We start from the raw sequence: 22,919 nt of genomic DNA, 5'->3' as shown, positions 1-22,919 counted from the left end.
TTGCCAAATATCACAGAACCAGCGCAGAGACAAAGAAGTCAGTCACTTATTATTTCTATCTTGAAGTAACAGCTGGTAAGTCTGTGGCTTCACTGTTTATTTTAAAGTGCTTTAGTCAGGGCACAACCATTTTAAAAGTCAATAAGTGATTCTTCAGCATCACCAGAGTCTCATGAAAATAACCAGAAACAACAGACGGCACTCACGGTTTGCTCTTAGTAGCATTTCTTTATAGCGCTTTGCCCGTTAATCACGAAGGCTGTAAACTAGCTGGTCCGTACTTGAAGTGATTTCAGAACTAACCTATCTGCTTGCTGATGTACGCATCAATAGCTGTTAAAGTGGGTATGTTTCTAAAGATCTGAGATAGCTGAATTACACTCCCTCGATCTGCTTCCTTGTGGAAAGTTGTGAAACAACTTTCAATAGTTTCCTCTGATTTCTTAAAAGATGTTTTTAAAAATCTAGTGTAAAAATATATCAGTGGGCTTGAAATGAAGCCTGTCCAATGGTATATAATTTTACTATTAATGTGAAGAACAGAGGTGGGGTCTTTTCATTTTTATCATATGTGTATGGATATTTTGCTGCATGTGTATCTGTGCACCACTTGCATGTCTACCGCCTATCTATAGACACCAGAAAAGATTGGATCCTCTGGAACTGAAGTTACAGATGGTTGTAAGCCACAGTGTGGGTGCTGGGAATCAAACCAGGGTCTTCTGGAAGTGCAACTTGTACTCTTAACTGCTGAGCCCTCTCTCTTACCCTGATACTGAACTCTTAAGCTGAACTGCAGGATCTTTCTGTCTCTAACTCTCTCTCACCCCGTGTGTGTGTGTGTGTGTGTGTGTGTGTGTGTGTCCCCTCCCCCTCTCTTTCCCTCTCTCCCTTCTTCCTTCTCTAAATCCTTCACTCTTTCTCTTTCCATTTTTTAGGAAATTTATAGCTTTATGGAGTTTGCTCTGCCACATTCTCTTATCATGTTGTTTCACCACTGGCTTAAACCGCGGGAACAACTTCTAATGGACCAAAGCATTCAAGATAAACCTTTCCTCTTTTTAAGCTGATTGTTCCTGACACTTTGTTACAATAATGAAAAGCTCGTACAACTGCTTATGCCACTGCTACATCACTGACACCACACGTGCTCCAATCCTTACAGCCCTCACATAATTACAGTCTCAGATGCAAACCACTCTCCTTGGCCCTTCTCCATTCCCATCCCCACTTCCTACCCTCTGCCGCCCCCCACACCCCTTCTCAATATGTCCTAGTGGGGCACCTTGAAACAAAGTGCCAGGGAGCACTGGAATCGTAGGCGTCCTCATGCCTGGCTGAGCCTTGGTGATTTCTATGTCCCTGTCTGACACCACACTTGAAGCCGGCTTGCTCTTTACTAGCCGTGCTCTAGAGCAAAGCCATCTGTGCTTCTGCTTCAGCAAGTCTCCTTGAAGTCTACTGTGTGATTATGCCTGGGCTGTCACGACGTCACTGATAGGTAACAGATACAGATACACTCATCATGGCGTCCTGAGTGACCGCCCACTAATGGCCGACTGGGAAAATGGCATCACGATGAGTCCAGCTCTGACCCATGTCAGACAACTTGCCCATCAAAAATGGACATTCAGCAGAAAGGCCATGAATTTGAGAGGGAGGGGTTGGAGGGAAAAAAGGGAAGGGGAAGAATGATTCAATTATATTTTAATGAAATGAAATATTTTAAACTCCCCGTGTGCATCCTGTGAATCACGTGGCATGTGAATTATATTCCCCTAAGCAGGAGCCAAAATGACAAAATGGAAATAGAAGATGAGAGGTGCAGAGCATCCAGGTGTGCATTTCAGAGACAGTGAGTGTCTGGATACAATGAGAGGCGAGAGACATTGCTAAGCTGGGAGACGCTGGCCCTCCCAAAGCAGGCTTTCGGGGGAAGCAAGAACTGGCCCTGGCTCTGGACTGATGTTCAAAGGCTTCTAGATTTGCACTGGAAACCATCACACACTGGGCCACCTACTGACCCTAGCAAGGGCATCGCTGACGACGTCGAGGTCATCCCGCAACTCATTCATGGCGCTAGTTATGCTCTTGGCGTCTCTCAGAACCTGGAGGCTCTGTGTATACGGATTGTACTTCACTCCAAACGGGCGCTTCATGGTCTTGGCAAATTCCCTATTTAAGACAACAAGTAAGGGAGTGTTAATTTCTGTGACAATGGGTGACAAAGCTAAATAAAGGACAGAAGACCTGGTCACATAGAGACACAGACACACAGACACACACACAAAGACACACACACAGACAAACAGACACACATACAGACACACAGTCACACACAAATACACAGACACACAGACACAGACAAACACACACAGAGACACACATAGTCACATGCACACACATAGTCACACACACACACACACACACACACCTGCTTTCTCTGTCATGACAGCAGAGATCCCAACAGCCTCTCTCACTGTAGCCGCAATGGCGAGCATGCATAAAGTGCATCTCCCCTCCCTCCCCTCCCCCACCATCCCCTCCCCCACCATCCTCTCTCTCCCTCTCCATTTCCTTCTTCTCCATCCTCCCATACTGGATGTTAATCCCATGTCTTGCGCCATGGAGGTGATCTACATCCCATCTCTTGACCTCTTGGCTTCACTACAGGCATCAAGTCCAGTAGCTCTATCTGTCAGTGGATAATGGCAATACTGAACAAAGAGAGAGAAAGAGAGACAGGCAGACAGACAGGCAGACAGACAGACAGAGACAGAGACAGAGACAGAGAGAGAGAGAGAGAGAGAGGAAGTCCTACCCTGCCGTACTTGTGTGATTGTTCTGTTTAGAATGTTTCTAGAGTCCTCTCTAATGACTTGAATTCTCCCCTTCCTCAAGGTTTAAAATCCGCCTCCTTTATCAAGCCAACATTCGAACCTCTTATATGGCACCCTACAAAACAATCATGTTCAGAACCCCTAAGGATAACAGCACAGCCAAGAGCCAGTGTACATGCTTGGGGACGGAATCCAGGTTCCCATCCATCTGGTCTCCCCAGCAGGGACCACCACAGCTTTGCACAAGGACACCATCTGTGCTAGAGAAAACCCAGCTGCTATTGTTATTTGGTTCTGTGCAGAGCAGGCCCCTGGAAGATAAGCATCATCTTCCACCCCTGCCGTCTGCCCCTGTCCTCATAGTGTGGCTTCAGGACAGCCTTTATCACATGCTGTTTCCTGGATCCCGCTTCCCCAGTGACTTCCTCCCTGCTGCCTCTATCTTAGTCCAGGCTTTACTTTCACCTGGAGTTTGCAAGAATCTCCTAAAAAAGTGTCTGTGCTCCAAGTCTTCCCTCTTGACTATGTGCTCAGCTGATGAGTCAGGAGCTCTGGATGCACTGAAATAGCCCCACGCCTCTCTCTCTCTCTTCGTCTTTTCCATGTCATTTCAGCCTAAAACTTAACACATCTAAATTCTAGCTAGTCTTTCCATCTGCCTCACTTGCCTCTAAGATTTCTGTGATTCTCCAGCTGGAGAGGAGACCAAAGGAGACAAGACAGTGTTTCCTCTCTCTCCATTCTTGCTAGTTTTCATATTACAGTAGCTTGTCTAATTTCTTTTTTTTTCCTACTGAGCTATAAAATCTGATGGAAAGAAATGGGGAGAATCCAATCTCTCAATGTACCCCATTCCCATAGCGACTATGAGATCTCTGCTATTCAACCTACTCTAAAAAAGACAAACATAACCCAGATAGAAAGCTCCTGGCAGGCTCCTAATTACCTACTCACGCAGACCTGTGATTATTGTATCTTTGGACATTACTTTCGCAGCAAATGGAAGAAGCTTGAGCGACATAGGTTTTACCTCATTTTCTCCTTTGCATCTTCAAAGCTCTCCGATACAAAGTAGACATCCTGGAAGCTTGTGATGAGACATTCCTGTTTGCAGGCAACCTTGGGATCAAAGGGCTTAACTTTGGCATGTCCAGAAAGTGCATGCTGGGGGACAAAGAATGACAATCAAATCCTGCCTGTCTTCACAGAACACAAGACTGCAGCTGCTGACAGCTCTGATCTGAGCTATGCAAGGGCCCTGACTGTGCCCTCAGACTGGCCTCCTACGGCTCTACATCATCCAGTCTAGCCCAACAAAACAAGCTTGCTGTCTCCCACAAATGACCCAAGACCATCTCCATGGCTTTATTTTAACTCTATTTATCACATAGGCGGCACCCAGGCATCTTTATTTATTCAGTTATTTACTTATGCATTGTGGCAACTACTGTTTACCTCTGCTAGTCACCTTTCCGCTACACTTATACCCACCACTGGAGAGCAGCCTATTGCTGCACAAGACAGTACCTTGGACAGCGTCTTTAATCTTGCTCCCTGGAGAGCAAGTCACTTTCTTAAGTGAATATCTATCACCTCCCTACTTCATACAGAACTTACTGCTTGTTTCCCAGAAATTTGCATAAAGCTTTAAAAACACTTTCTATTTTCTCTAGAAATTTGAGAGAGTAGAGGAAAAAAGTTCTCAAATTATGTTTGCAGCCACCTTAAAATATTTCCCATAGTAAGCGCTCGCCCAGAAGCAAGCTCTGCCTCCAGCCATGTTGGTCCTATTGGTGGATACAGTTATGTGTGAAGCCTGATGAGTCTTACTTTGAGTTCACTGATGGAAGAAAGCAAGCCGGCACCAAAGACTCTCAGCTGACCATCTTGTTTGCACAGCCCAAACTCCACAGTGAAGAAGTAGCACTGCAAAACGAGGTCAACATCATGTTCACACCCTGAGCATCTCAACCTGAAGCAAATTCCAGTTCTTAGTCACTGGCCCAAAGTACACCCAGAACCAAGCCCAACACTTCCAGCCTAGATCCCAAGTCCTTTTACAATCTGGCCCTGTTGTACACCACGACTTTGTAAACTTGATGTAAAGACTCTCACATATAGTTAAAAAATTACCAAGGAGTTCAACAACCTCTCTCTGTCTATATGTAACCCTAGCTATACTGATCATATTAAAGTTCAAGAAGGAAATGGGTGCTTAGAAATCAACTTTGAATACAGTACATCCATAGTATGTAACATAAGTATCACTTATGAAAGTACATTTTATAAAACAATAACAGAGGAGTGGCATTGTTTTATAATTGTGTTATTCATCTTTTTAATTTGTTTTTCATTGTCCTTATTTATGTGTGTGTGTATATATGTGGGCATTCACAAATGCCAGAGAGGGCATTGGATTCCCTGGGACTGGAGTTACAGAGGTTGTGAGCTGTCTGGGTGCTGGAAACAGAACCCAAGTCTTCTAGGAGAGCAGGAAAAATGTTCCCAACTATAGAGCCATCTTTCCACTGTCATCTTTTTAACTTTAATCTAATTTCTTTTGCATCTATTTGTCTGTGTGCACACGCCTGCAGAGGCCAGAGGACACATTGTGGGGCAGGTCCTTTCCTTCAGCTATGGGGTGGAACCCGGCTCACTATGGTGCCACCGAGCTGTCTCGGCTGGCCCTGGTTTTAATTTTTTACAATTATCATCCTATGGATTCACAGTGTGGAGTGACTGAATCAGCTAAGCCAACACTGTTCACATCTTGTCCATGTCTGGCTAGACATTATTTAATGTCTGATGAGATGGCAGATGGATTACCATATCTGTTTCTGTATTTAATCTTTTGCAATATGTTGTTTAGGTTGGAGTGTATGAAGAAAGCTCGGCTTACACAGTTATGTAGCTAGAAAAGGCCTGGGCATTTGAATCTGCTTTTCAAAGAAATATGGATACTCTTTAAACTACCTCACTCGCCACATGGCGGTCACATAAAGTTCAGACTCAATGTGCCATGTGAGCCTGTCTGTCACATTAAAAATACATTTCATGTCTTTTACTTATGAATAATTTTGTCCCAAAGGACTCCACAAAAGGTCTCAGGAGCCCCTAGCCCCCAATTACAGCTTCAGAGCCAGTTAGTCTATTCTGCACCCCTCCTCCACCCTCAGCTGTTCCCAGCAGTGCCAAGCCCCTTCTCACGCCTTGAGCCCCATCCTAAAATGTCCTTCTTTGCCTTACTGATAAGATACAAGTCATTTTATTTTTGGTCTAAAAACAAGTGTATTAAAGCAAACTTGTGATTCTCTGCCTTGTTTTAAAGCTGTGTTTCTTATTTGAGAAACCTTAAATTTGTCTATCTTCTTTTAACATTATTTAAATTCACATACATTTAAAGCGAAAGCAACTTTTCTAATGGTCACTTTGAGCATGGACTTCAAAATGCCCAAATACCCCTAACCACGCCCAGTGGAGAATGCCGGACTAGACAGCTGTTTCCAGATGTATACCGTTGCCAGTCTTTGAACAGCCTCCTCTGAAGCTCCAAGGGAAGCCAGGCCAATTTCTTGGGAGAATTGAGCAAAACTGGGTTCGGCCAAGAGAGGAACGTGGCCTAAGAGTTCGTGGCAGGTGTCTCTGCAACAGAGACACAGTGTATCACACTGTGACAACGGACACACAGGCATAAACAACTGCTGCAACAGACAAGGTCTCTAACACTGTATCACTGGCATAAACAAAGGGGATTGACCAACCCAAGCCAAAGTCAGCCTTGTTTTCACTCTAGCTGATCAGGAATAATAGCTCACAAAGGATATTAACTGGATAAAGAAATGCCTTTGGTTCCAAATCTTGTCCCCACAACACATCCACTGCTACCCCAAGTCCCCCACTCAAATCAAGTATCTACTGCCATGTTCCCTCAGCAAGGCCTTCTCTGACCACACCTCCCAAAACAGCCCCATGCGCATGCCTGTACCCTTTCCTAGTTTTATTTCCCTCCCGTGGCACACGCCATCATCTGACACGCTATGTTTACTTGTTTACCATCTGTATATGTCCCCAAAATACACACTTTATGAATACAATACTTTTTATTTGATTTTTACATCCCTTGTGCACAGAACTGCATCTGACATCTAATACGTTGCCAAATTAATAATAACAACAATAATAACTAGTTGTGTATGTTATAGACTACACTTTAACGCCAGTCTCTATTCTAAAGGCTTGACATATGCTGCTTTATTGAATACTTACAAGATGCCTTGGGAAGTGGGCACCATGACTGTAAACAAGCATTTGATGAATGAATGACGTAAGTACTTACGGCTCTGGAGTATAGAGGGGATCTGAACTGTGTCTCACATACTGAGTGCAGTGAAAGACTCGAAAGGCTAACCCTGACAGGAAATCTCTCGGTGAGAGGTAACCAGCCACAGGACGGATGGAAAACCCTGTGCGTTCTGCAAAGCAAAGGAGAAGACAGAAAACTTTCCCCTCAGACACAGCACTCACCCTCACCAGTGGCACCAGGTAGCACTTTCAAGGGATGTGGAAATTAAAATGTAGCATATGTGTGCTAAGCATCATGAAGCATGTCCCAGGGTCAGATCCCCTTACACACCACATCTCCCATCACGCTTATAAAAGGATTCTTCTCGTTACTGTGAAATACTATGTCCAGCTATGAAACACGGGACAATGTTCTCAAAAACCACAGGAGATGATAATGGTAGAATACAAATTCAGGAGAACTTAGCACTTAGCACCCTCCTTCAAACAGGGAGAGCATTTTAACTCTTATATACTAACAGTGGAAGTGTAAACTTGGGCAGCCATTATGGAAGTTTCTCCAAAAGAAAAAGAAAAAAAAACTAAAAATAGAACTTCAGGTGGAGGACTCCTGGGTATATTCCCCACAGGCACTAAGTCCACACACTACATAGATACTGTGCATCCATACTTGTTGCTGCACTAGTCACAGTAGCCAGGAGTCAGAGTCAGCCTAGACATCTATCAGTAGAGAACTAGCTGAAACAAACAGTACATATACACAGTGAGACTGCATCCCACCATAAAGAAAAATGACATCATAGCATTTGCAGGAACATGGATGGAACCGGAGATCATTATAATAAGAGGAGAAAGCCAGGCTCATACCGAATGCTTTCTCTTACATGCAGAACCCAGATTCAAATCCCTCTGTGTGTGGTGGGCAGGGGGGAAGGGATCTTGGGGGGAGGAGGGGGCGTAATGGAATGCCTGTGACATGAAAGCAGAAGAGGAACTAACTGTTGAGGAGAAGAAGGGGATGGTGAGGGTGATGATGTGGGACATGTGGCACATAACCATAAAACACAATGGTGGGACCTTTCTCTTTGTATGGTACTTTAATTTTTTGGTATGGTAAATTATTATACATTAATTTTTAAAGTATTTTATGACATCCATTTAATCCATTATTTTTAAGCATTATTATCTTCTATACTTCTTTTTACAAGTTTCACCTCAGCTGAATGGTTCTCTTCCACCCAATGCCAAGGCTGCCTTCTCTGAATTGGAAAGGGGATGACTGGGTTTCAGTAGCTCAAGAGTTCACAGTGTGCTCTGTCCTATGCCTCACATTAAACCATCACAACACTGATGGTCCAGCTCCATGCAGTTGCTGTGTAAGTCTGTCCCCTCACCCATGGGCAGAACACTATCCAATAGAGTCTCCCATGTTTCTTGATGGAATGGGACAATGGCCATCTGTCACTACTGAGCATTTAACATGTGGCTAGTGTGGCCAAGGCCCTACTAGTTTGATCAAGTACATGTTCATTGTTTACAATGCAAAAAGCCACATGTATCCGAGTCTGACAGTGTTGATATCCTCATCTGACACTTCCTGTGAATTGTACTCTTGGTTTTTGATTTCTCTCATTGAAAATTTTGCTCTCTTTTTGACACTCATCCTTGAAACAGCAGAATAGCTCTGTGGCCGAACAGCTTTCACTTTTATATCCACAGCAGACTATTTCCTGAAATCCTGACTGTGGCATCCTCAGCATGCTGTGTGGGTCCAGTGGGGCCACCTACGCTGATGCTGTACTATATTTTAAAAGCTTAGTTTCCAATAGAAAACACATGCATGATTTCTACCCTCAGGAAAGGTTACCATGTTTTCCTGTTTAGTCCCTTTAGGTTTCTTAAATAAGAAGTAAGGGATTGAATAATGGGGAAGATGTTTGTTAACAGACGTGTAAGAAACTCAGACAACACTTTCAGCCAGGAACAAAAGATTAGCATCATGAGCCAAGAGTATAACTGGACTGCAGGTCAGGGACAGAACTCTTGCCTAGTGTTCCTGAGACTCTGCCAAGAGCTAGCACTGGAAGGCAGCCCTTCCCACCAGGGTCTCTGTTTTGCTGAGACAAAGGGAGATAGTGATTTTTCTTAAGCACAACAGAGTCTGAAGATCCGTGATCACTTGACTTCCTACATCAGCTAGAGACTCTTATCTCCTCGACCACATCCTTGAAGGCAGGTGCGGAGGTTTAGTACAGATTCCCTCATTGATAGGATCTAAGCATTTTACAAGCCTGGCTTTGAATGGGTCTTCTATTAAGCTCTCCCTCTTTATTTAAGAGCCATAGAGTATATAGATTCCAATTTGTCCAACGTTTACGCATTTAGAAAACATCCCCTATATCTCCAAGTTAATGCCTAAAGTGTTCTTCAGAGTTAACTCTGTGCTGCATTTTCAAATTCCCTTACAACTCTGCTCCCTCTGTGTTCACACTCTAAGCTGATGGTTGTCAACCTGAGGGTCATGACCCCTTTCACAGGGGATCAAAGGACCCTTTCTCAGATGTTGCCTAGGACCATCGGAAAAGACACATATTTACATTACAATGCATAATAGCACAAATTACAGTTATGAAAATAGCAACAAAAATAATTTGATGGTTGGGTGTCACCACAGCATGAGGTGCCGTATTAAAGGGTTGCAGCTGGGAAGGTTGAGAACCACCACTCTAAGCTATTCAGACTCCTTTTTTCCAGTGTGGTGCCCAGTCTTGGGTCCAGTACTCCAGGATGAGTTTAGAAGCTTCTGGACCTTCCACATAACTGGACTCCGTTCCTCCACAAACAACACTGTCCCAGTTGAAACAGATCAGCAGAACCCCTTACACAGCTCCGGGGGTGTATTACCTTTTAAAAAGTTGGAGACGTCTTCCAGTTGTGGGATGTTGTCTTCCCGATAGCCACAGTATTTTGAGAGCAAAGGAAGGTTTCTGAGGTACTCCCTGCAGGCGTGGGTTGGGTAGAGCTTGCTTAGCTCTCTGAAGATGGTCCCCCAGGTCTTAATCTCTTCTTCTGTGAATTCAATCCTGGGAATGGGGTCCCCACTGAGGAGATGGAGACAGGGAATTCTGCACTGTAGTTAGGTAGTTACAGTTATATGGCTTTCTACCTTTCGAATAAACATAGCTTATTTTATTTATTCTGGTTTTTGTGTGTGTGTGTGTGTGTGTTATCTCAAAGTTCCACTTGTTGGCTTGTAACATACTTACTGTTTGTAATTCATAGCCAATTCTGCAAAATACTTTCGTCTTCTACGGTAGACATTGTCTTTGAAGCCCTGAGAATTGAATTAATCAAATATTGAAACTAAAAATACTTAAAGATGACACTTAAGAAACACTTCATTGTTTTGACCAGAGATATTAAAGAACTGCACAAGTGTTAGCACAAGCAAGGATTTCTTAGAGATATGTGACCACTTTTATTTTGAAGTCAGCAGTCACATGACAGCTCTATCATCTAGTGGCTACAAAGTAAAATGATAGTTAATCTGCACAGATCCTACATTGACAAAAAGAGACCATCCTAATTAAGTTCATAGCTCTTATCTTTTCTTTTTTTTAAGATTTATTTATTTGTTTTATGAAAATGAGTACACTGTAGCTGTCTTCAGACACACAAGAAGAGGACATCAGACCCTATTATTACAGATGGTTGTGAGCCACCATGTGGTTGCTGGGATTGAACTGAGGACTTCTGGAAGAGCAGTCAGTGCTCTTAACCGCTGAGCCATCTCATCAGCCCAACTTATTTTTTTCTTTAATTACTTGACTGTATCTTCAGTTATGTTACCTATAATAGAAATTAGTAATAAAACACTAAGACTGGATGTAACCAGGCAATAGAAAGTCTGCCTAGGACACTTGAGACTGGGCTGGAGAGACCGCTCAGCGGTTAAGAGCACTGACTGCTCTTCCAGAGGTCCTGAGTTCAATTCCCAGCAACCACATGGTGGCTCACAACCATCTGTAATGGGATCTGCTGCCCTCTTCTGGTGTGTCTGAAGAGAACAATAGTGTACTCAGATATATAAAATAAATAAATCTTTAACAAACAAACAAAAAAAAGACTAGTCCAGGACCTGCAGGTTGAGGTCTGCTAAGGAGCTTGGATTTGGACCTCAGGGCTGTGTTGATCTCCTTTAGACTAACCACTAACTATACTAAGATATAGCCCATATGCCATGAAATAGTCATTCAGAGAAATTAACAACCATGATCATATTTTTGTTTGTTTTCAATTTTAAGACAGCATCTTGCCACATTATCCAGGCTAGCCATTGGAACTTGTAATCCTCCCACCTCAGACTTGCCAACGGCTGAGACAATAGGCCTGCCACTGTGCCCAGCGACCATCCTCACCTTCTAATCTCAGACCAGATGGGTGTGTTCAGGGTGGTAAGGTCATAGACTGTACCATCTGATTTCAGAAAAATTTTGTCATCTCAGAAAGAAACATTGTACTATACCTTCCTCATTCCCCTACCCCAACCCCCGAGCCCCAACCCCTGCCAACCAGTGATCTAGTCTCTGTCTCAGTGAATTTTCCTCTTCCAGATACTTCACGTAAATGAAATTATACAACATGAGGCCTTTTGAGGCTGGCTCTGTTCGAGGTGCACCCATGTTGCGGCATGGTTATTTCATGCCCATTTCATTTTGTTTTGTGAGATGCGGTCTTACTATATATCCCAGACTGACCCCAATCTAATGATAATCCCCCTGCCTCAGATTTGTCATATTCTGGGATTATGTACAGGAACCTGCACATTCATCTGCTGTGTCTTTTTATGCCAGGTAACATTCCACTGCCTGTCTCTGCCTATCATTCTTTATTGCCTCCTCAGTTGGTGGGCACTGCCCTGTGTCTACTTTCTTGCTACCCGAAATAACAGGGCTATGTGGAAAACCACTGGTAAGGTCTAGAAGAGGAGAGGGAGTGGCCCTGAGATCACTGCAATGGCTGAGAGCATGTGAGGGAGGCACGGGAAGCAGCCGAGTGATCGGTAATCAGAATAAATTAAAAAGCATATATTAAAAGCGGGAAGGAGGTGGACACCCGCTGCAGCGGACATCTGTAAAGCTGGCGTTTCGCCTTTCTATTCACACACCCAGTTGCCTTGCCTCAGAAGCTTTGCCCATGCTGGACTGTCCTTTCTTCCCAGCTCTCACTTACGGAAATCTCTTGGGATACTCTTGAAATGTCACCTTTCTCTGATGGCTTCAGTCAGAGGCATTTGTTCTCTTGGATGTGTTCCCAACTTGCTAATGTCATCCAGCACACTTTGTCCATTTTATCTTGCCATGTGCTAATCCATGCTAGTTCTCAACTAGGCTGAGAGCTCCTTTGGGGTGAGTGCCCCATTTCGTTGCAACAGTTACTTGGTAAGATTGGCTGGTAAACAGATGGGTCCACTGGTGGCTATCTTAAGTGGTACATGGCACATTCGTGCAGCTTAGAAAGCAGGAGGCCCTAAAGCAAAGGCTGGATCTGCAAGCCTCCGTAATCGCATTCTCCCTCTCCTTCCCTCCCAAGAATCCAGAGCTTCAAACATGAGTGCAATGCTCTGGATTCCAGCTCTTGAGCTCACAGCTCTACTGTAAAATTCTCCAAGGAAACAACTTCCCCTATCGTCAATGCCCAGTCAGTCGAACTGGACAGCATGGTGGTCAGGATTTTTCTGACCCAACACTATTGTCATTTCAAAGACTCAAGCTCATTTTAGCAGAAACTGACTACAGATGCACTCAACTGCACAGCTCTGGGGATATCTTAATAAGGGGAATGCCAGGGACGGGGCCGATCTCCATGTTAATGAAGCTGGATACCTTCTTGTCTACTGACTCAATCCTGCCAGTGGGGAGGGCCTCTGCTAAACACTGAAGTCCCAATTCTGTTTAGAAAAGTATTTTCTCACGGAGAAATGGCTCAGCAGTTAAGAACACTGACTGCTCTTCCGAAGGTCCTGAGTTCAAATCCCACAACCACATGGTGGCTCACAACCATCCATAATGAGATCTGACGCCCTCTTCTGGTGTGTCTGAAGACAGCTACGGTGCACTTAGATATAATAATAAAATAAATGTTTAAAAAAAAGAAAAAAGAAAAGTATTTTCTCACCATCAATTTGCCCTTGCCATTTGGGGGAGAGGAACGAGACAGGACAATCACAATGCGCATAATCAAAACATCTTACGTATGTATGAAAATATCGTAATGAAACTCAGTACTCTCTATAATTAGCATAAGCTAGTAGCGTGTCTGAAAAAACAGTTGCCCCCAAGATGATGGAGAAAAGACTCCACACTAAGCACCACTGGCTGCTCTTGGGGAGCTACAGTTCAGTTCCGAGTGCCTACATGGTGTCTCACAACCATCCACAACCCCAATTCCAGAGGATTCCATGCCCTCCTCTGGCTTCCAGGGACCCTTGAGGCATATGTACGTACATGCAGGGCAAAACACCCATGCACATACAGCTAACAAATCCCTTCTAAAGGCTTCAATTTGGGCCGACCTGAGCGAGCAAAGGCTCTAAATTCAATTCCCAGAAACCACATGAAGGCTCACAATCATCTGTACAGCTACAGTGTACTCACACACATAAAATAAAATAAATAAATATTTAAAAATAAAATAAGAGCTTTGTTTTTTAATCTTTAGTTTGACTTAAATTATTTGTACTGGGAGACTTTTTAAACATATTTACAGGGTGGTCTGCGTCGAGTTCGGATCCATACAACAGCACTCTGTTGGCGCAGAAGTCCAGGTCAGAAATCTTCCTTGGAAACCAAGGGACAGTCTCCATAACTGTAAAATAAAATCCCAAAACCACTGAGGTTGAGGAGACTGTCTTAACCAAAGCGAAATTCAGAAGCAAGAGCAGTTTGATGAGATGAGACTTGTGTATTGCTGGAAATCAAACACGGCTCAAATGCCCATTCTATTCCTAGAAGTCTTATTTTAATTAAAATCATTGGCTTCAAGAGTTGTTTTTTTTTTTTAATCTTCAGGTTGATTTCCCAAGTGCTGAAGGATACTCTATTGAAGTAACAAGCCAAGCATTTACATGTTTTATGACACATACCCAGTTATTCTGAGAAGGCAGACTAGGCTAATGCAACTCCATACACCAGCGCACAAGTCCGGGAAGGAATTTTAATATCCATGTTTGTTTGAGGCACAGAATCATATCTCAGTATCTAGTTTTTAGATTTTCTTTAAAATGTTTACTGTTTTAGTTCAGGAAATGTGTGTGTGCTCGAGTGCGTATGAATATAGATGGACGCCCAAGGAGGGCACATGCCAGAGGTCATAAGCCACCTGTGCATGCGGGGTCACATGAGTTGGTATGCATTAAAAATCAAAGGAGCCACCTAGCACTCTGGGAAACTCTTCACTGTACAGCTGAGGGAAGCGGGCGACTGAAGCTAAGGCATTTAACCATTACCAGCAGAAGAGAGAGGCCAGGAACTCGGCCCTCCTGCCCTGTTCCTTCTGTTTTAAGAGGAGCACTGAGTCCCAGGGAAACTGCTCCCTGGCAGCCGGAAGGGGAGGTGAATCCACAGTTTAACAATGACATGATGGCGTAGCAGATGAACAGCAAGCCCTGGCCACACCCCAAATACTGTGATGTATTTGAAGAGACTCCATGGATTATAAGGTTACTAAATGAATCCATTTGTCTTTTGTCTCAACTAAATTACAGTGCGTTTTTTGTTGTTGTTGTTTTCCCCCATAATGGAGACCTCAGCCTCAGTCTTTTTGATCTGAGAATCTGGACCTTGGAAGGCTTTGATTCACCAGAGCCATCATCTTCGGTAAGAATGAGGTAAATAATAGCTTTTAGATCATCGAAGTCAAACACTACCAATATTCTCCCCAAATTCAAGTATCTGTCTCTTATCTGTTAGACACCAAGCCCGGAAGACCTATGAGGAGTTCAGAAGGGGACTGGGGGACAAAGAGAGCAGGGTTTCAGGACCAAGAAGTCCTTTAGGAGCTAAGAGAGACCGTTGACCTTTGACCCACCCTTGTCACCCCCAAGACTTCTTTCACCCCGCCCTCCATCAAATGCTGCCTCAGAGTTTTCCCTCAGAATTCTGATCAGCTCCATTCTGTCTTCCCTTCACTGTCACACAATGAGGACTTGGAAAAGACAGAGGTTTCTTTTTATCTCCTTGTCCTAAAAATAAATAGGAGACGGGACACGTGCTGGGTGCTTACTGTCCGAGGTGGGGCTTAACATACCGTCTTCCTTCACGGTGAGCTGATCAGGAGAGTCCACAGAGAGGACGGTAGTGTGGGACTTCAGCAGGGGCAAGATGTCATTCAGCTGTTCTCGGTTGATGTCGCAGTCAACAAAAATCTCAAATTCTGAATTTCTTCGCTTTGATTTCCGGGACTCGATATGTAACAGGTTCACGTGATTCTCCTATGTAAGGCAAAGGGTTAAGACTGCATGGACCTGCCTCGGATGCTAATAATCTTTGAGAAGAATACTTTAATTAGAACTAAAAAACCAATTCAACACTTGTCAGAATTAGCTCAAAAGAAGGAAGAATGTAGTTTTAGTGCTGCTAATGGCAAAACCGTCCCCTTCCAGAATATGTAAGATTAAATCAAAATATGAAAATTCATCATACCCTTCAGCAAACAGTAAAGTGACAAAGACACTGTTAGTCAGGGCTGGTTACAGCCCAGATCTAAGCATCAGATGCCGGGCTGGGCATAGTGTTTACACCTGCAGTCACAGCACTCAGGACGCTGTGGAAGTTCTGGGCCAGTCTGAACTACAGAGCAAGGCCCTGTCTATACAAGTAGGCTTTAAAAAATGGAATAAGGAGAGACAGCAGAAGACTGACGTTTCTTTATAAGTTTACGGAACGTGTTGGGCTGTTTTTGTTTTTGAGGGCCATTCTTTTTTCACAGATTTTTTTGAGAAAAAAAACAAAAATTATAGAAATAGATATACATAAAGATAAATATTTAGGATCTACAAAAGTGTTATATCTGGGCATATACCCAGAGGATTCCCCGGCATATAGTAAGGACACATGCTCCACTATGTTCATGGCAGCCTTATTTATAATAGCCAGAAGCTGGAAAGAAAGCAGGTGTCCCTCAATGGAGGAATGGATACAGAAAATGTGGTATATTTACACAATGGAGTACTACTCGGCGATTAAAAGCAATGAATTCATGAAATTCTTAGACAAATGGTTGGATCTGGAAAATATCATGCTAAGTGAGGTAACTCATTCACAAAAGAACACACATGGCATGCAGACACTGATAAGTGGATATTAGCCCAGAAGCTCTGAATACCCAAGACACAACTAACATATCAAATGATTCCCAAGAAATAGGAAGGAGAGGGACCTGGTCCTGGAAAGGCTTGATGCAGCATTGTAGGGGATTACCAGGACAGAGAAATGGGAGGGGGGTGATTGGGGAACGGGCAGAGGGAAGAGGGCTTATGGGACTTAAGGGGAGGGGGGAACCGGGAAAGGGAAAACCATTTGGAATGTAAACAAAGAATATAGAAAATAAAAAATAAAAAAATGATAAATGATACAGTTTAAATAGTAGAGATAATACCTAATATATGCTATGCTTTGGGCAATATTCCTTTTTATTGAAAGTGGAATTATAAACATTTTCTGATAAAGTTGAAGATTTACATGGAAAATATTTCTGATAAAATTGGAGAAATATGTAGAAAAACATGTTAAAATTGAAAATTATCATGGAAATTATACAGATAAAATGGTAGGCATAAAAATAATTCTAAGTTTATTTAAAGTGGAATTATAAACATTTTCAGGTAAAATTGAAGATTTACATGGAAAATATTTCTGATATAACATCAAAAATAACAGGAAGCAGCAATCACTATTCCTTAATATCTGTTAACATCAATGGACTTAATTCCCCAATAAAAAGTCAAAGACTAACAGAAATATTTTTCATGTAAATCTTCAATTTTATCAGAAAATGTTTGTAATTCCTCTTTCAATTAATTTAGTTTTTTTATCTGCATTATTTTTCATGATAATCTTCAATTTTACCATACTTTTCTATATATTTCTTCTATTTTATCAGAAATGTTTTCCATTTAAGTCAATTAATTTAGAAAGTTTTTTTATATCTACCGTTTTATCTGTATAATTTTCCATGAAATAGTCAATTTTAATGTGTTTGTCGAAATATTTCTTGAATTTTATCAGAAATATTTTCCATGTAAATCGTCAATTTTACCTGAAAATGTTTATAATTCCACGTGTTGAGGTTTTAAACCACGTACCAAAACTCTAACAATAAAGAAAATGGAGGGCATTGGCAGAAGAAATACAGGCACATACTTCCAAAGGTCCAAAGGTATTTACTACAGTAAAAAAAAAATAATACAAGCCAGCCTTGTTGGTACAGGCCTGCAATCCTGGCAACTTGGGAGGCGGAGGCAGGAGGATCATGAGTTTGATGGCAGCCTGGAAAACTTGGTGAGACTTGCTCTCAAAATAATTAGTAAACGGGCCCTTGCCCAGCATGCTCAAAGCTTGGGGTTTAACTTTGTATGGCAATAATATAAGGTAGTAATAATACAATTCTTTAGAGTATTAAATTTGGGGAGGAAGGAGTAAAGGAACAAGGAGAGATGGTACCAATATTGCTCACATTAGAGAACAAATTAATTCTCAGAGCAAGGAGGGAACGAAAGCAATATTTATGTCTTATAAATATTCTTCCTTACCGAAGAAGCCAGGGAGGGGATCAGGTTGAAAGGAGCTGGCTGAGGCAGGGGCCCTGGTCTCAGGTCCTCCTAGGGCACTGTCCACATTTAAATGCTCATGCTTTGACGGACTAAACAACATGTCCTGAAGATGAACCTTCTTGATGACAGTCAACTTTACTGATTGTTTACTTTGTATAACCTCAAGCGCTTTGAACAGTTTAATTCTTCATTCCTAATGATGTGAGGGAGGCGGGGTTCCCTCTTATTTTATTGAGACCTGCATAGAGACATTAACTCCCGATGACCACCTCACCAATAAGGGGTCTGTGGGCGCACAAACCTGGAACCTGCCCAGCCATGTGATGTTCACGCACCACAACTGAGCCTGTTCACAGTCTGTTAGAAATAAATTATTGTGTCCCTGCATCCTCAAACGGGGTTAGAGCCTCCAGTTCAGTGGAGTCCCAGGACCTAGCGTCTCGCTTCACACCTATACAGGGTGCACTCTCTAAATGGCTTGCTTAATGTCCGCCGCCCTGTGCAGATCATACACTCTGTGACGCGCGCGGTACCGTGTCTGGTTTGTTCAGATCCACAGCTTAGTATAGAGTCCAGCACACCGCACATAATAAGTGCTCAATAAACACTGTGCTGGGTCTGATTCGCCCATATTTCATCAGGAGAACTATAGGAGAAGGGCTGGGGAGGTGGCTCAGTGGCCAACGTGGCTGCTGCACATGCATGCATAAGGCTCTGAGTTCGAATCCCCGGCACCCACATAAAAGCCTGGTACAGTCACTTGCAGGTAACCCCACACTGTGGGGTTAGAAAGACGGGAATCTCGGAGGCTTGATGGAGGCTAGCCCAGACCCAGGCTCAGTGAGAGACCATGTCTGAAAGGAATAAGGAAGAGAATGACAGAGAATGACCTGACATCCTCACTAGCCTCTGCAGTGTGCACCTATAACACACACACACACACACACACACAAATCCATTTTCATGGAAATGGCATTACTGGGTAAAAAATTTAAACATTTGTCCCAGCAAAATGGTTCCACAGGGAAAGGAGCCTGCAACCAAGTCTGGCAACCTGAGTTCAATTCCCAGAACCCACACAGTGGAAGGAGAGAACCAACTCCTGCAAGTTGTTCTCTGATCATCACACACACACACACACACACACACACACACACACACACACACACACACACAGAGAGAGAGAGAGAGAGAGAGAGAGAGGGAGAGAGGGAGAGACAGAGACAGAGACAGACAGAGAGACAGAGACAGAGAACATGTACACACACAAATACACATAATAAATAAAAATAAAAAAATTAAAATTGTAAGGAGGAACATTTTAAGGCTCATAAATGCACAGTAACCCAGTCTCACTACATTAAACTGAAAATATTTGCAGGTCATATGCAATGAGGCTCTGACGGCAGCTGCTGACATAATGGCAGAGTCCTTGCTACTTTGTCACTTGAAAATATTAATATGTCATTAAATAACATCAAAGTACATGGCTAGGCATTTTGTTAAGTGTAAACCGCTTCGTTCAGTTGAAATCTCTCAACCTTTAAGCAGTGATTCCTCCCCCAGTCTCCTTCCCAGCTACTTGTGTTTAGTCTTTCCTAGGCTGTTTTCTTTCTTACCCATTTCTTTTCTTTTCTTTTCTTTCTTTTTTTTTGTTTTGTTTTGTTGTTTTGGTTTTGGTTTTTCAAGACAGGGTTTCTCTGTATATCCCTGGCTGTCCTGGAACTGACTCTGTAGACCAGGTTGGCCTCAAACTCAGAAATCTGCCTCCCAAGTGCTGGGATTAAAGGCGTGTGCCACCACTGCCTGGCTTACCCACTTCTCACACTGAACATATTTTATTTACACTCTGCACCCAAGTGTTGTGCATGCACCACAGGTGTGCAGTGCCCAGAAGAGGACATGAGATCCCCTGAAACCAGAGTTAGAGACAGTTGTGAGCTGCCTGGTGTGGGTGCTGGAGTCTGAACCTGTGTCCTCTGCAGGAATGGCAAGTGCTTTTAACCACTGAGCAGTCTTTCCGCTCCCCAAAAAGTATGTTAGCAAGGCAAGTTAAGAGGCCATCTCTGAGAAACTTGACTGACAGTAGCTTACATTTTAAATAGAATTTCAAAGACCCGTTTTTGAGATGGGCTTTATGGAAAAGCCATACCTGGAAGATTTTCAGCACTTTTATGAGTCCTCCAACTTCATTCTTCAAGGAGAAGATGAGAGTCACTCTCCCCCTTTCAGAGGAATGGTCTTTGTTCTCCTTGTTGTCGTCAATCATGGTGAATCTGTAGTGTCAAAGCTCAGATGAGTAGGTGCTAAGCACAGAGCTGGCCAGCAGGGGGCAGCAGCTCCCATTCCTTTATCTGCAAAACTCACGTATTCAACAGGCTTTTCCAGATGGCAGTGGGACAGAAGGTGAGACACTGCCTAGCTTAGCACCCAGAATGGCAAAAGAACCTGATGTGTCTCTGCACTTCCCTTTTCTGCCCAGTCTTCCTGAAGTTCAGCCCCAAACTGAGACCTCGGTGAAGGCCTACCTCACTGCCCATCAAATTCCGGTCAAGAGTAGCTTTCCCACGAGCTTCCTTCACACATGTCTTCTAACCTAAGGCGCTTTAGAGAGGGGGACCAGGCCTTCTGTTTCCTTTGTAAACACAACTACAGCTTAGAGCTCTAAGAGGTGAGGATACACGTTTCCTCCGGGTCTTATCTTTCTGTGCATATCCTTCTGTTGTCCTGAACACTTTTGAACTGACCTAAAATCAGATCCCTATGCTGACAGCCACATTCCCACCGCTCCAGCAACGCTGCCTGCTGACCTGCCTAGCCTTGGGGCATTCTGCCAACAATCCCAAAGCCCTTGTTAGAGCCCGGTGATTTCCTCTGGTATTTCTTTCCCCCCTTTAGTCTTATATTCCCCCTTTGAACCTCTTTGTCGCCAAGTAAGATTAAAAAGGGTCACCCTTAAAGGGAGAGGTTTACCCTCAAAGGCTGGGGTTACCCTGAAAGGTAAGGAGTCACCCTCAAAGGCAGGGTGGGATCCTCAGCTGAATAAAGATTCCCCAGTGTGCAGGACCCAGCACAGGAAGTAAGACCTGCCAAGAAGAAGGCTATCTGATTAATACCCTTGCAGGGTTTGTTCAGCGCAGTGAAGGGGACTCACACACCACCACCTCTCTCCTTCCTTAGCTTCATCACCAGTAAGAGAAGCTTCAAAGTCTCATCTGGAAAGCACAGCAAGGGTTTTGAAGGTGGGACTGAAAGTTACAATCAATGGTTTGGAAAGAATCCCTGGGGTACTGATTTTCTTTTCTAAACGGGAAGTGGGAATGAAGTAGAGATAAAATGTAAGTAAAAAGGCTTCCGCGAGCCCAGGGGAGATGAAGGAACCTTCCAGAAGCACAAGGCAGAGGCTGCCTCCCTCCAGATGGTCAGAATGATCTAGGGCAGCAGCTACGACACGTGGACATGTGAACTCCAGTGACTGGCTGTGTGACCCCGGAACACTCAGTTAGGATCCCACCCTTGAGACGGCCAGTGGTGGCACTCAGCACTCAGAAGGCAGAGGCAGGTGGAACTCTGGGAGATGGAGGCCAGCCTGGTCTGCAGTGACAGCCAGGGCTCCAGGAAGAACCCCTGTCTTGAAAAAGATAAAGAATCCCGCCATTGGCATCCCACAGGCACAGACACGGGCTTCCGGGGCTTGTATCCTCCACCTCTATTCTAAGCCCACTAGAACGGAACATACGCACTTAAAACCTCTAAAAATCAGATCGTTATATTTCATCAGAGTTCCCATTACCTGGACTATTAACTAGCTCTGAATCTCAAGGACCTATGCCTCTGTCAACCGTGACCTGGGTAGCCCTGTAGAGTGCAGATGCAGTGCTGAGAGAGTGGTCTGGCATCGAAGACTCCCTTCCTTTGATGTTAAGGGAAGGTTCCCATTATAAGGGAAGAAAAAGAGATATTACCCTTTGGGTGGAAGAGAAAGATTAATTATGTTTGTTCCTGCTGACAAGAAGTCACAGAGGCACAGTGTTACCCATAAAGCCGAAATCCAGCATGGGACAGTCTGCTCCTGGCACCCAGGAGATCCTCAAGAATAGAGTCTGCTGTCTCCGAAGAAGCTCTAAGGAACGAAAAGTGGAGCCTTCAGGGGTAGGACTTCCACCTGCTCCCTACTGGAGGTTGGTCCTGTCCGTGCTGGGAGACCTCTGATCAGGGGTCCCGGGGAAGGGTCACCCCACTCACCCACTCACCTCAGAGCCACTGGAGTTCAGAGGGTCACCTGTGTTCGGGAGATGCCGCCTCTTATAGGAGAAGCGCATCGTCAGACCGGCCAATGGGCGCCGGGCGGGCGCGCGGCTACTGAGGATGGGGGAGTGCGGTGTGGGCGGCGGGAGCCGCGCGGATGTGGGCGGGAGCGGCCGGCGCTGACCTCTTAGTCGCGGTCCGCAGCCCAGGCGCCCGTCTCGTTCACAGCTATTCTCGTGGAGTTTTAATTAAGTTAATGTTGACTCATCCTCAGCCACAAAAAAGTCTGAGTAAGATTAAACAATCCGTTTAGAACTTCCCTCTAAACCGTCATGACACCTGTTATTGACAGACACAGTGACCTCCCGCGAGCTTGGATTCTGGGATTAGAAACCAAAGTAGGACTCCTCCCAGACCCCCACCCCACCCCCACCCCCTGCTCCAGCCTATCCCAGAGTTTCTGGGTTATCCTCCTGAGGCTGCCTCATCTTCCTTCTAGATGTAGAGCCTTATCCTTTATACAGGATAACTAGTGGACATTTTAGAAGTGCTCACGACTCTTGCGATTAAAAAAAAGGAAGAAATGTAGGATGCATGCAGATAATGATGCTGTACCTGACGAACTATCACTTTCCCTGCTGTACAAACTCAGCCCAGAAGCCAAATAGCATTTATCTGTTGATGATCCGTTATTAGAT

At 44.0% G+C, this 22,919-nt stretch overlaps 1 protein-coding gene across 6 annotated transcripts; it reads right to left on the bottom strand.

Annotated features, from left to right (window-relative positions):
- Positions 1-1,690: 1,690 nt before the first annotated feature.
- Tph1 (tryptophan hydroxylase 1) lies at positions 1,691-22,508 on the bottom strand. Of its 6 annotated transcripts, XM_052162609.1 has the most exons (13): positions 22,227-22,508; positions 22,010-22,096; positions 21,090-21,188; positions 20,126-20,249; positions 15,450-15,633; positions 13,909-14,009; positions 10,409-10,476; positions 10,047-10,243; positions 7,177-7,312; positions 6,356-6,482; positions 4,671-4,766; positions 3,871-4,004; positions 1,691-2,175 (listed from the first exon to the last, which is right to left on the bottom strand). In XM_052162609.1, the coding sequence occupies exons 4-13, from the start codon at positions 20,240-20,242 to the stop codon at positions 2,001-2,003; spliced, it is 1,335 nt and encodes a 444-aa protein (XP_052018569.1). In that variant the 5' UTR covers positions 20,243-20,249; positions 21,090-21,188; positions 22,010-22,096; positions 22,227-22,508; the 3' UTR covers positions 1,691-2,000. The 6 variants fall into 6 exon arrangements, with proteins under 6 accessions (XP_052018569.1, XP_052018573.1, XP_052018578.1 ...); XM_052162613.1 differs by lacking the exon at positions 21,090-21,188; XM_052162618.1 differs by lacking the exon at positions 22,010-22,096.
- Between the last annotated feature and the right edge of the window lie 411 nt (positions 22,509-22,919).

The sequence above is a fragment of the Apodemus sylvaticus genome, chromosome 1 (assembly GCF_947179515.1).
Source record: "Apodemus sylvaticus chromosome 1, mApoSyl1.1, whole genome shotgun sequence".
Taxonomy (NCBI): Eukaryota; Metazoa; Chordata; class Mammalia; order Rodentia; family Muridae; genus Apodemus; species Apodemus sylvaticus.
Note: the sequence above shows the minus strand (reverse complement) of the source record. Positions and strands in the feature narration are given on the sequence as shown.